This window comes from Mustela putorius, unplaced genomic scaffold (genome assembly GCF_011764305.1).
Source record: "Mustela putorius furo isolate JIRA1106 unplaced genomic scaffold, ASM1176430v1.1 tig00000596_pilon_pilon_pilon, whole genome shotgun sequence".
NCBI classification, from domain to species: Eukaryota; Metazoa; Chordata; class Mammalia; order Carnivora; family Mustelidae; genus Mustela; species Mustela putorius.
Window position 1 is genome coordinate 16,233,794 of NW_025421428.1, and position 12,752 is coordinate 16,246,545.

The window sequence follows — 12,752 nt, forward strand, 5'->3', positions numbered from 1 at the left end:
TGTTTTTTTATGATTATTTATTTATTTGAGAGAGAGAGAGAGAGAGCGCACGGATGGAGAGGGAGAGGGCTCCCCACTGAGCATGGATCCTGACACGCGGCTTGCTCCCATGACCCCGGGATCATAACTTGAGCCAAAGGCAGACACTTAACCCACTGAGCCACCCGGGCGCCCCTGGATCTCTGTTTTTATTAATAATCTCCTTTACAAAACTACGCATAGTTAAAAGATTTTTTAAATGTTCTTTTAGTAAGATTAGAATTCAAACACCGCACAGTTTACCTGTAAGGCTCAGAGTTCAATGGCTTTAGTCTACTCACGAAGTTGTGCAGCCATCACCATACTCTGATTTTAGAACGTTTTTATCTCAAAAACATTTTTCTTTTTCCTGTGCCCATTAGCACTCACTCCCCGGCCCTTCTACTCACCCCTCCCCCCAGCCTTGGGCAGTTTGTTTAACTGGAATCATGCAATGTTGGTCCTTTTGTGTCTGGCTTCTTTTACGTAGCAGAATGTTTTCAAGCAAGTACCAGTGATTCATTCCTTTTTATGGCTGGACAATATACCATTGCATGGATATCCTACATTGTGTTTGTATCTTCATTTGTTTTTCCTACTTTTGGGGCTATTTTTAAAAAAAGATTTATTGATTTATTTTATTTTAAATATTTTATTTATTTATTTGACAGAGAGATCACAAGTAGGCAGAGAGGCAGGCAGAGAGAGGGGGAAGCAGGCTCCCCGCTGAGCAGAGAGCCCGATGCAGGGCTTGATCCCAGGACCCTGAGATCATGACCTGAGCCGAAGGCAGAGGCTTAACCCGCTGAGCCACCCAGGCGCCCCTATTGATTTATTTTAGAGCGAGAGAGACAGCATGTGAATGCAGGGGGAGGGCAGAGGGGCAGAATCTTCAAGCAGACTCCCCACTGAGCATGGAGCCCAACTTGGGGCTTGATTCCAAGACCATATGAGATCATGAACTGGAACCAAGAGTTGGACACCAAACTGACTGAGCAACGCTGGTGCCCCTCTGTTTTTGGCTATTATGAATAATGCTGCTGTGATGTTTTGCATACAGTCTCCTGTGTGGTCATGTGTTTAACTTTATCCTGGGTGTACACTGAGGCTCGGAAAAGAGTGATATATCCTGGGTCTTGGGGCAACACTGCTTTTAACATTCTAAGTAACTGACAAAGTATTTTCCATAGCAGTCCCGTTTTTCAAAATAACTTCTCTTTACTGATGTTCCCTGTTTGAAGAGTCATTTCCATCCTACTTTCCTTTAACTCTTTTGGGGTGCCTGGGGGGGCTCAGTTGTTAAGTGTCTGCCTTCGGCTCAGGTCATGATCTCAGAGTCCTGGGATGGAGTCTCCCATCAGGGTCCCTTCTCAGCGGGGAGTCTGCTTCTCTTGCCTCTGCCTCTCCCCCTTGCTTGCATGCCCGTGTGGGAAAGCCGCGCGTGCCCTCGTGCTCCCCAGCATTTGGTGTCACCAAATGTCACGGTTCTTACTGTGGTTTTAACTCGCATCTCCTGGGTGATTGTGAAGTCCCGATTTGCTTCTCTTGCCCATTTTGGAGTGGGTTGTCTTTTTCTTACTGATTTGTAGAAGTCCTTTATAAATTCCGGGTGTGAACCTGTTGTTAATTCTGTGGGTGGCAAATATCCTCTCGTGCCCGGTAGGAGGCGTCTTCTTCTCTCCTAACGAGGAAAGACGTCATGTGTGTATTGCTCTTCCCCTTTATGTTTCTTGCTTTTTTGGTGTTGTCTTTAAGAAAAGTGTCCTCACCCCCAGCGGCATGGGAGCTGATTGTGGCGGGAGCCACTTAGGAAGTGAGCTTGGAGGAAAGGATTCGGTTCATGCACATGCACGCGCACGCACCCATGCACGCGCTCGCAACCCACGTACACATGCACCCACGCGCACCCACGCGCACCTGCACACGCACACCCACGCGCGCACACGCACACGCACACGCACACCCACGCACCCACACGCACATGCACACCCACACTCACGCTCACGCCTGCTGGAATTCTGAGTGGGATTGCAAGAGCTCTGTAGATGAGTTTGGGCAGAGCCGACACCTTCACGGTACTGAGTTTTCCAGACCACGAGCATGATATAGTTCTTGTGTAATTTTGGCGGTTACAGATTTCTCCTAGCGACGTTCTGGAGTGTTCTGCTGGGAGGCTTCACACATCCTTCATTTTATGTTCTGTGATGCTACAGTAATGGTGTTCTTATTTATTTATTTGTGATCGTATTTTAAAGTCTTGTTTTTTGCACGTTAATGGCTAGGATGCGGAAATAGACTTGATTTTTGTCTCCTGACTGCACCGCACGACTGGCTGCTCACAAATCTGTCCCTACCAAGTGACACTGAGACAGCTTCCTCTTCTCACCTCTGACAGAGGAGAGACTGGGGGTCTTGGGGGCACAGCCTTCAGTGCCTTAAGACTAGAACATTCTCCCGGGGAAGGCTGGCTCTCTGGACAGTCCGTGGTCGGATTTTCAGTTCTGAGGGCTCAGTGTCCAGGAGGAGGCATCAGCTGTAACCCGCACTGGCAACGCTGGGCCTGTGGCTGGGCCCGTGCCTGCACTCGCTGGAGTTTTCTGGGACTCCTTGTGACGCCAGCACCTACACCGGGGACGATAATTCTGTCGAATGAAACATTACCACTGAGACCTAACCTGTGTTTGGTGTGGTACCAGCCAGACATTTCTAGTGAAGAAAAAATAGGAAAGAAAAAAAAAAAAAAAGAAGAAGACTAACACCCCCCAGAAGTTACTGAAACATGCTGGGTTTCAAAAGCATTATGCCAAGTGTCGGAAGCAACACCAAGAATGCACATCCCACACGACCCTTTTATATATGATTCTAGAACAGGCACAGCCGATCGTGGTGCCAGAAATCTGATTGGCAGTGATTGGGGCTTGAGCTGAGGAGGAATCGACTCGGGGTGGGGGGCATGGCAGAGCTTCGTGGGATGAGGGAACTATTCTGTGGATTTTGTCACACACCGACAGCGCCGGCCCTTACACACTCCAGATGGCGGCACTTTGTTGTGTATAAATTACGCCACAATAAAGTTGCCGGTTCAGAATAATGATAAACCTAACGATTTTCTTTCAGCTTAGAATAAAATGAAAAGAAGCCACCCACAGAAGGACACCGCAGGAAGCCTTGAGAAGGAGTCGTTCATTGACAACAGGACCTTGGCGAGCCAACGTGCTGAGTTCATCGTTACTTTCCTCCCCAGAAGGGAGAGGGAGGCGGAGCCGAAAGGACCCGGACCGTGGGCCTGAGCGCTGGGCACACCCGCGCACCACCCTTTCTCTGCGGGGCGGGCCTGGAGCCTTCCTGAGCCTCTGAAAGGGGCTGAAAGGGGCTCGCTCTCCTGCTGGCTACCCAAGCGTTGCACTGTTTGCCGGCTCTGTAGCGCGGGCTCTGCCGTGGAAAACAGGACCAGAGGGCACCCTTGACCTGGCCTCAGCAGACCCATCAGTACTCAGGCGCCGTGTGCCAGCATCCTGCCTCTCGCGTAGGCTGGGCCCGGCTGGGAGCGCAGATGCCGGGGCAGCCCAAGGCTGGTTCTCTCCGCGCTCAGGCGCGCCCCCGTTCTCTCTCTGTTCCGTCCGTCGTTGGACAGTGTTAGTCCCTGGAAGGTCGTGCCACGCGGACTTCCAAGCCTACGGCGCTGCATGTGTTTGCGGCTGGGAGGACAAGACACAGCACGAAGCACCGACAGTTCTGCCTGACGGTAGGGCATGCGCTTTGGAGCAAACGGTCAGGAAAGGGTCCCTGAGGCGCGTTTGGTGCAGAAAGGTGTTGTTGTCGTTGTTTTAAGATTTTAGTTGTTTATTTGTCAGAGGGTGAGCCAGAGAGCGAGAGAGCACAAGCAGGGGAGCAGGCAGACAGAGGGACAAGCAGCCTTGCTCACTGAGCAAACCAAGTAGTAAGTGATACAGGAAACAAAGGCAGAAGAAAAAATTAAAATTCCTCATGGCCCACTGACAAGTCCTTGAAGCAGGAGAGTGACCCTCCTCTAGGGACTCAGCTGCCTCCATGTAAATACTGTGCTGAGGGCAAAAGGCAATCCTAGCCTGACTCCCCTTCGTCTTCGCCCACGATCCTGTACGTCTACTTTAAAGTAAAAAAATTCCTTTGGACCTTTATCTCTAAAACCCCCAACATACGTTTTGTCAGTCATCCCCCAAGCCTATGGCCCACCAATAGCCATCTCCAGGGTCTCATGACTAAGGTTTTATTAGATGGTAATAAATGATCTTTTCCCCCAAAATAGCGAGCCCTCTCAATGTCCTGAAAATCTTGCTTCCAAAATCCCTTAGAGACTTATTCTACTCTTGACCACCCCCCTTCCCCGCTTGAGAGTATGTAACAGGCCGACCCTCATGACCCCCGTGCAGCTCTTTCTGCCCATGGGTCCTGTCCCCATGGTTTACAAAAATCACCTTTTTGCACCAAAGACATCTCAAGAATTCTTTCTTGGCCATAGGTTTTTTTTTTTTTTTTTTAAAGATTTTATTTATTTATTTGACAGACAGAGATCACAAGTAGGCAGAGAAGCAGGCAGAGAGAGAGAGGAGGAAGCAGGCTCCCCGCCGAGCAGAGAGCCTGACGTGGGGCTCGATCCCAGGACCCTGAGATCATGACCTGAGCTGAAGGCAGCGGCTTAACCCACTGAGCCACCCAGGCGCCCCTTGGCCATAGGTTTTGAACCCTAACGACTTTCCTACACCAGTAAGGAAGTATAATTTTTCTTTTGCCTTTGTTTCCTGTCACCTGACAACATGGCTCGGACGATGTTGATGTCACCAAGGCAGGCACCGACGGCCACCCACCTCCCCACCTCCAGATTACCAGCCTTTCTTTCTCTATGACCCCATTTAACCAGGGAGCTGCACTGACTAGAGACTACATTTCCCAGTCTCCCTTGCAGCGAGGCTGGTCATGTGACAACGCTCTAGCCAATGGGGTGTGAGCAGATGAGGCCGGCTCCTCTCCCGGGAAGTGATCCTGGAGCAGAGGCTCCAAGCGCTAGTTCTTCGCGTTTGTTGGCAGGAATGCGGACTTGACGGCCGCGGTCCGAGCCCTGTGGTCGAGACCCCGCAGAGCCCAGGGCATCGGAGGGGCCTGGCCGTTGAGGCCGCACCCCGCCCCGGACCACCCACTCCGACTTCTGCGCTGAGAGATACATTGTGTCTAGTTAAGGCCACTGCGGGCTTGGATTTTGTCCGATCTTGCCGGACGGTTCATGGGGTGTCTCGGGCTTGGTTTCCTTGGGGGCCCTTGTTCCCAGGGTGTTCGTGGGGAGGCCCACAGACCTGCAGAGCGGGTTTTACGCACTGGGGGAGCCCGGGCCAGGTGTGAACTGGGTCTCCAGCCCCCAGGCCTAAGCAGGCGGGAGTCAGAACAGACGCTCCCTCCTCTCACTTGCCCATCGTCACCACGTCCCCTGGAATGGGGTGCGGAGACAGCAGGGGTGTCAGCTCCAGTGCCAGCTCTACCCACCCCCCAAGCCCTCTGCCGAGGCTCCAGGCTCTGGGCAGCGATCTGGGCGCCCCCCTCGCCCACCCCCCCCATGGCTGGTCTGAGACGTGATCTGGGTCCTGAAGTGTGACAGGCCCAGGGGGCCACGTCCACAGGGCTGCGACAGATCCTGGGTCCTGCTGCCCATCCGCTCGTTGTGGCCCCAGGGCCCTGGAGTGCCCCTCTTCCCTGCTGGGCCCAAGGGAGACCAGGACACCGCAGCCGGTCACTTGCCCGACCATGATGGGCTCGCTTCCCAGGCCCCGCCTCCTCGGGGGAACCACCACGGGGTCCGCTCACGTGCCCCTTCCGCAGACCTGGGGTGGCCTCCAGGGTGTCCTCAGCAGGCCGGGAGTGCACGCGTGGGCGCGGCGAACGGCCGGCGGGGTAGTGCTTGTCGGGGACCCTGGGACGCCGGGGCTTGTGGCGCAGTGCTCGCCGCGGCCGCAGGGCGGCAGCACAGCCCGCGCAGCGCCGTCCTGGGCCGGCGCCCGGGCTGGAGCTGGGCCCTCCCGGGGCCCCCTAGCGCGGGACGCCCCTCGCTACAGGCCCCACCCGCTGGGAACGCTCCCCGCAGCCTCCACTCGTGGGTTCTCTCCTGAGTCGGGGGGCGAGGTCGGGAAGGGGCAGAGGCTTACCGGGCGCCAAGAGCCAGACTCGCAGGGAGGGGGGCCTTTCCCCACCTCACCCCACCCCCGTAGTCCCTCGAACGCCGGGGCGGGGTGGCCGGCTGTTAGCTCGGCCCCCTCCCCAGTCTCACTGAGGCCCGGGATCCTCAGGCGCGCTTCTGGGGGACTCCCCCACCCCGTACCCCTCTCAGTGTCCAACCCTCCAGGCCTGGAGCAGGCGGGAGCGCCCGACCATCCGTCTCGGTTCAGACCCCGTCGAGCGGAGGGCGCACTGCGGCCCGCAAGCGCCTCTGCGGCCCGCAAGCGCCGTAGGGTCTGCGGGGGGGGGTGGTGGAGGGGGCTGCGCATCCCAGGCCGTGACCCCAGAACAGAGATGACAGCTGGTCTCTACCCCGGACACCCCGCGCCTGGCGAGTGGGTGCGCAGGATGGGCTTTTAGTTGAGAGCGGCGGGGGCAGCCCCCGTGCCCCCTCACAACCCGGGCCTTTGTGAGTGCCCGCCCCCCATCCCGGGCCAAGGTCCCCACTGCCCAGCCCTGCGCCCCCCCTCCCAGTGCAGAACCGGCAACCTCCCCACGCCGGTTCCCCCCCCCCCTCGTCCCCCCAGTTCGCTCCCCAGCCGCGCCCTCCAGCGGGACTCCCCCACCAGCGCCTCTCTCTTGCGCCTCTGCTGCCCCCCCACCTCCCGGGGGGGGGGCAGCCTCCCCCTGCCCGCCGGTCCCCCACCTCCCTCCGCCTTCATTAGCATAGCAGCTGCTTGCCGAGCGGGGACCCGCGCGGAGGAAAGGGCAGAGGCCTCGAGAATGAATGGGGGCCATGGCTTTGGAGGGGGCAGGAGAAGAAAGACAGACAGACGCGCGCAGAGGGACGGCTCGACGTACAGCCAAGCAGAAGAATGCGCCCGACGAGGATGGAGGGGAGGGAGCGCTGGAGGGGGAGCAGGAAGCTGGGCCGCAGAGGCAAGTGTGCAGTGGGAGGTGGGGGAGGGCGGCCTCCAGAGACCCCAAGCCCCAGGAGGAGGCTGCGCTGGAGGCCTCCCGGAGGAGCTGTCTGGGAGGTTCCCAGACCTCCCACGGCCCCTCTCACCCAGGCCCTCAGGACCTGGGCCCTGCCTTTGTTCCCCAGCCGCCCCCTGGGTCCGGCGCCCTCTCCCTCCCGCCCCTCCAGGTGGACAGCCGCCTCTTGGAGCTGCAGGCTGCCTGTGTCTGCGCAGAGCCCCCAGACCTTCGGGGGTGGGAGCCAGAGGGCAGCCCCTTCCCTCTGCTTCTCCTAACCGCCCCCTCCCTGGTCCGGCCTCCAATCCTGCCCTCCCTCCTCTGGCAGGCTCTGTCCTGGCTCCCACGCCTGTTGACTTTAGACATCACTCTTTCTGGCTGACCATTTTCCTGCATTTCCTGGTCTCTCTCTGGCATCCATTCCAACAGTAAACACTTCCTGTGTCTGGCTGGGGTCAGGTCAGAGAGATAGACAGTTGGACAGGAGCCGCCATCACTCCTGACTGGGGGTGGTGGGGGAGGCCCTACCCTTGTCCGTCTGGCCTGTCTCCCCTTCTCCTTGGCAAGCACCCCAGGACTTCCCAGTGGCCCAGCCCCTGCCGACGGACCCCTCCGCCCTGGGTGTCCTCAGTGCTCCTGGCTGGGACCTGCACTTGGCCTCCACAGCGGACCTGTGGATCCTGGAGCCAGACAGAGGTGTAGGTCAGCTCTGACTTCTTTCTTATGCTGGCCACAAAGGCTGGAGAGGAGGCTTCTGCCCCTGAAGGGCCACCTGGGGAGGGGCTCCCAGGTGACACCATTGGCCCGTTGGCACTGGTTCCTGAGCACAGACATTCTGGGCAGAGAAGCTGCCCTGCCTGCCTTGCCTTCCCCAGACGGTGGGAGGAGGGATGCGGTTGTCATGTGCGTCTGTGTCCTGGGGCCACCACCAATGAAAGGGCCGTGAACCGCCCCTGAATAGGTGTCTTTAGCACCCCAGGGTCCCTCACCAGCAGCCAGGACCCAGGCTGGGGGCGGGGGCGTCTGTGCACAGAGCAGCACCTCGGGAAGACAGACCCCCAAACCCCACCAGGCCTCCTCCACAGCTGTGGGGCTGAGCAGGGCCTGGCCTCCTTTTTGTCTGTGCCTGAGAGAGAACGATTTCTCTGTGAGGAGCACAAAGCCTTTCTCAGTCAAATGCGTCTCTCAGAGGGAGGACTTTCGGGAGCCAGGGACAGCAGACCATCTCCCAGGGTGGTGGCTGGTGCCTGGGAGGTGTCCCAGTGCTCCTGCTCCACGGGGCCTGGGAACCAGACCCCTCCCTGGCAGCTGAGGCTGGGACTGAGCGTTAGCTGCGGGTTCTGAGCCGGGTTCCTCCATCTCTCCTGGGCGACAGTGCCTTCGAGGGAGCCGGAGGTCTGGTCCTGCTTGCCCGCGGGCCACCCATAGTGCCCAGGCCTGACTGCATTGTCCGGAACGCCCCGCAAAGCCCACATTCTCGCAACTTCCCCTTTTGAGGCCTGGCAGGCCTGGCACCCTCCGTGCACTCTGCCCGCCAGTGCAGTGGGCACCGCTTCCCCTGGGAGCTGGTTTACATCGGATCTTCCCCTCCCCTCTCCGGGTGTCCAAGGAGAACAGGCTCAGAAAGCCCTCGGGCCGGAACAGAGCAGGTTGTGCAGAGGAGGACCTGGAAGCTGCCAGTGTGGGAAGGGCAGTGTGTCTGCAGGACTGGGACCGAGGACCGGCTGACAGGAAGCTGTCGCCCTTTGGCTGCTGTAGAGGGCTCCGAGGTACAAGAAAACGCTGTTCCCTTCTCCGGCTCTCCCTCCTCGGGGTCCACTGCCGACCTCCCCTGCACTCTGTTCTCATAAGGCCCCAGGGCCCTGGGGGCATCCCAGGTCTGTGAGCCAAGAGACTGCTCATCCTGTAGGGCGAGGCAGACGCCCAGCTCGGTGCTCCCCTTGCACACCCAGGGGCACGGTCTACCCTGGGGCCTGTGCTCCCGGGGGCAGGCTGGCGTCCCCAGCGCCCAGATGCCACCCGCGGAGAGAACAAACCCGACTCTCAGTGGACAGGAGGGGGCAGCGGGAATGTTCCCCAGATTTAAGAAACACCCCTTCTGCGCAGCCCATGGTCCGGCATAAAGCCACAGCAAAGGAAAGCGGTGGTGGGCAGAAGGGCCCGGTCATCTGAGGGCCTGCTTCATCTCCGGCTGCCTCGGGGGTGGGAAGAGCTTCAAGAACTTTCCACATAGAGGCCTCAGCCGCTTTGCCAGGTAGCTGGGGAAACGGCTTGTGGGCTGGTTCTGAGCGCTCTCAGGGTGGCCTAGGCTCCCCTCAGCTGGGAGAGGGTCCTCCCCCGGCACCTCACGAATCCCATATGGGGCCAACTGGGGCTGGCCCTTGAGCCCAGAGCCAGGCTGTCTTTGGTGAAGACAAGCCAAGCGTTGTGGAGACGGCACCCAGCATGTTGCAGCCTGACCCTCCTCCTGGGTGCCAAGACCAAGAAGAAGCAACAAACTTTTTTAATTAAAAAAAAAATTAATGAAAAATTTATTCATAAATTTTTCATGCTGGGCTACAAGTCTATTTCGTACACTCAGGAATGTGCTGACTTTATCCAGTTAGAAGTGATCATACCAGGACCCACATACAGCTTCCATATAAGCCTAGAAAGTCTTAACATTAATTAACATAATTAAAAAGGTATTTGCATCTAGAAAAAATTTACAGAAAAACTCCTTTTGGAGTAATCTGTGCCTCAGTTTCAATGTCTGCTTGTTTCACTGACATTATCAATATATTCTGCTCACACAAGGGTTTATAAAAAGCCACAGATGACTGCCCGGGGCTGACCAGCCACGCACAAAGGGCCTCCACCCACCTGTGTCCTCAAGTGCTCCCCATTTTTGCACGAAGGGTCAGCAGCACTTCTACCCAGGGGAAGCCTCATTTAAATTTGAATAATTCAGCCTCCCTTTTATTTCTCAGGATCAAAACAACAAGGGGTGTGGGGTTGCATAGAAAATTGGAACCTCGGAGACCAGGAAGGGCGCCTTTCGGGACAGAAAGTGACGCAGAAGCCCCGCCTCCGGCCCAGGTCCCCCCGCGGCCCCTCCCCCATGACAGGATTTTTCGGATTCGAATCGGGTCCTTGAAGCTCCGGGAGACCGAAGAGGGGCAAAACAGTCCTTCAACTCACTCAGCAATTCGCACAAGAGATTCACAGTCTTATAGGCATTTTATAAAAATATAAATATGGGTACACTGTTGCCTTCACAACGCTGGATACAACGCCCTTTAAAATTGGGTTTATAACCAAGATTCAAAAAATACACCTAAAACTTGGCTTAAAATATGTTAATATTTTATATTCTGTCATAAATGTTATGACATTCAATCGTGGCAAATCCATTTACTTTTTTAAAAAAAGCGTTCAACAGACTAACTGTAATAGAACTCACTAGAAAAGGTATCCTGATCCCCGCCCGCCCCGCCCCCCACCGCCACACCCGAGCACCCGTGCTGCCGAGGAGACTCCGCGAAGCCAGCAGGTTTGGGGGATGGTGGCCTCCCCAGGAGAGGGCAGAGGGAGGCCCGGGGCTTCCACAGCTCCCTCGGAGCTGTGCGTCCGAGTGTCAGAAGGAGAGACGGGAGGAGGCAAGGGGCGAGGGGGAGGGGACAGAGAACCGAGGCAGAGGGACTAGCACAGGAGAGCCTTCGGGCGGGGCGGTACTTTCAGTGCAACCAAGAAACGACAGACTCAAGTTTTAGTTTTAAGACTAGGAAACAGAAATGCATCTCCCCTATAACCGCAATGACCACGCACAGTATTTTCCAAACCAAAAAAAAAAAAAAAAAAAAAAAAAAAAAATCAGGCGCACAAACTTCACCCACAAATATACACACACATGATAAATAGTTTAGAACCCCAGGAACAGCGAAGCGTCTCCACCATCGCGCGTCCGGGCCGCAGACGCCCCGCCGTGGCCCCTAGGCGACTGCGGGCTTCGGCCGCGGGTCCTGCGGGCGGCGGGGCGCCCCGAGGCCGGCGTCCCCGACGCCCGCTTTCCACCTTCGGGAGAAAACATTCTGCCCGGAGGATCCGGTGTCTCGGGAACTCCGAACTTGCTGGTAGCGAGACTCAAATTTCAAAGGGGCTGCAGCCCGCGCCCCGCCCCCACCTCCCGCACAACGCCCCCCCACCACCACGAGGCGGCGGGCGGGGCCGTGGGAAGCCCTCGGCCCGGGTCCCGGCGGCCGCGCGGGGGCGTCGACCCCTGGCAGCGGGCGCCGCGCGGCCCCCGTGGGCGCGGACGCGCACGCCTGACTCGTCGTGGCCTCTGGGCCGGAGAGCCAGGTGCGCACCGAGGTAGTTGGCGGGAAGGTACAGCAGACGACACGCTCGAGGCCCGCGTCCGGGTCCGGGGATGGGCATCACCGGCCGCCGCCCGCGTACTTGGCCTTGGTGATGAGATAGAGCACGATGTCCTGGTGGCCGCCGAACGCGGCGATGTGCAGCGCGCTCCAGCCGTCGCGGTTGGCCAGGCGGATGTCGGCGCCGAACTTGACCAGCAGCTTCACGAGCTCCAGGTTGCCGTCGATGACCGACTGGTGCAGCGCCGTCTGGCCCTCGGGCCCGAACGAGTTCACGTTGAACTCGCAGTTGGTCATGTTCTGCAGCAGCGACTGCAGCTCCTGCGTGTTGCCCTTGCGCACGGCCTCCTGGAAGATGCGCTGCGTCTGCGGCGCCGAGCAGGTGGACAGCTCGGCCTGGCTCATGCTGCCGCCGGGCGCGGGCCGCGGGCCGCGCCGGGGCTCAGCGCGGGCGGCGGCGGCTGCGGCGCGGGCCCCTGGCTGTCTCGGGGCGCGCCTCGGCGCATGGAGGGCGCGGAGCCCCCGGGCCCCGCACGCCGCTCCTGGGCGTTCCGGGCGCTGGGGACCGGGCGCCGCCGCCGCGGGGCCCCCGCCGCATCCAGCCGCGCCCGGGTGGGCGGGCGACGGGGGCGGGCACTGCGCTCGCGGGGGCCTGTGGGCCCGGCGGCGGCGCCGCGCGTTCCCGGTCCCTGCTTGCTGCTGCTCCCACGCGGGTCCCACGCGCCTCCCCAAGCGCAGCTGCTCTCGCCCGCCCGCCGCGCCAGGCCGCCTTTTACCCCCTTTATATTTGCATAACAATGGGGCACCCGTGACGCGCGCGCCGGCGGCCCTACGATTGGGCGGCGCCCACGTCGGGGCGGGGCGGGGGCGGGCGGGGGCGGGGCGTGCTTGGGCTGCAGCGCGCTTCTCCGCAGGGGGCGCTGGTCGCCGGCAGGGGGCCAGGTGGCGGTGGTTGGCGGTGAGGGGGCCTGGAGGGGTGGGGGTGGGGGAAGGTGGAGCGGGGAGTCCTTGCTCCACGCGCCCTGGGGCTCTCCGCATCTCCGCCGTCGTCCCGCCTACGCTCCCTCCGGCCACCCGGGGAATTCCGAGCTCCTGGCTCGGACAGACCCAGGCCTGATCCCCGGCCGAGCGCGGCCCCGAGGTGGACCCGAGGGCGGCCTCCCATGGTGGGTTCGCGGGCGTTTCAGAGCCGGGAGGCCCAGGTAGAGACCCGAGTCTCGC

At 59.2% G+C, this 12,752-nt stretch overlaps 1 protein-coding gene across 1 annotated transcript; it reads right to left on the reverse strand.

Annotated features, from left to right (window-relative positions):
- Positions 1-9,680: 9,680 nt before the first annotated feature.
- Positions 9,681-12,287, reverse strand: LOC123392801 (NOTCH regulated ankyrin repeat protein). Its single transcript, XM_045082802.1, has one exon. It carries the CDS (start codon positions 11,934-11,936, stop codon positions 11,592-11,594), a length of 345 nt encoding a protein of 114 aa, XP_044938737.1. The 5' UTR covers positions 11,937-12,287; the 3' UTR covers positions 9,681-11,591.
- Positions 12,288-12,752: the final 465 nt, after the last annotated feature.

Coding starts and splice junctions, on each gene's coding strand:
- LOC123392801 (XM_045082802.1), bottom strand. CDS start 11,936: ATGAGCCAGGCCGAGCTGTCCACCTGCTCGGCGCCGCAGACGCAGCGC.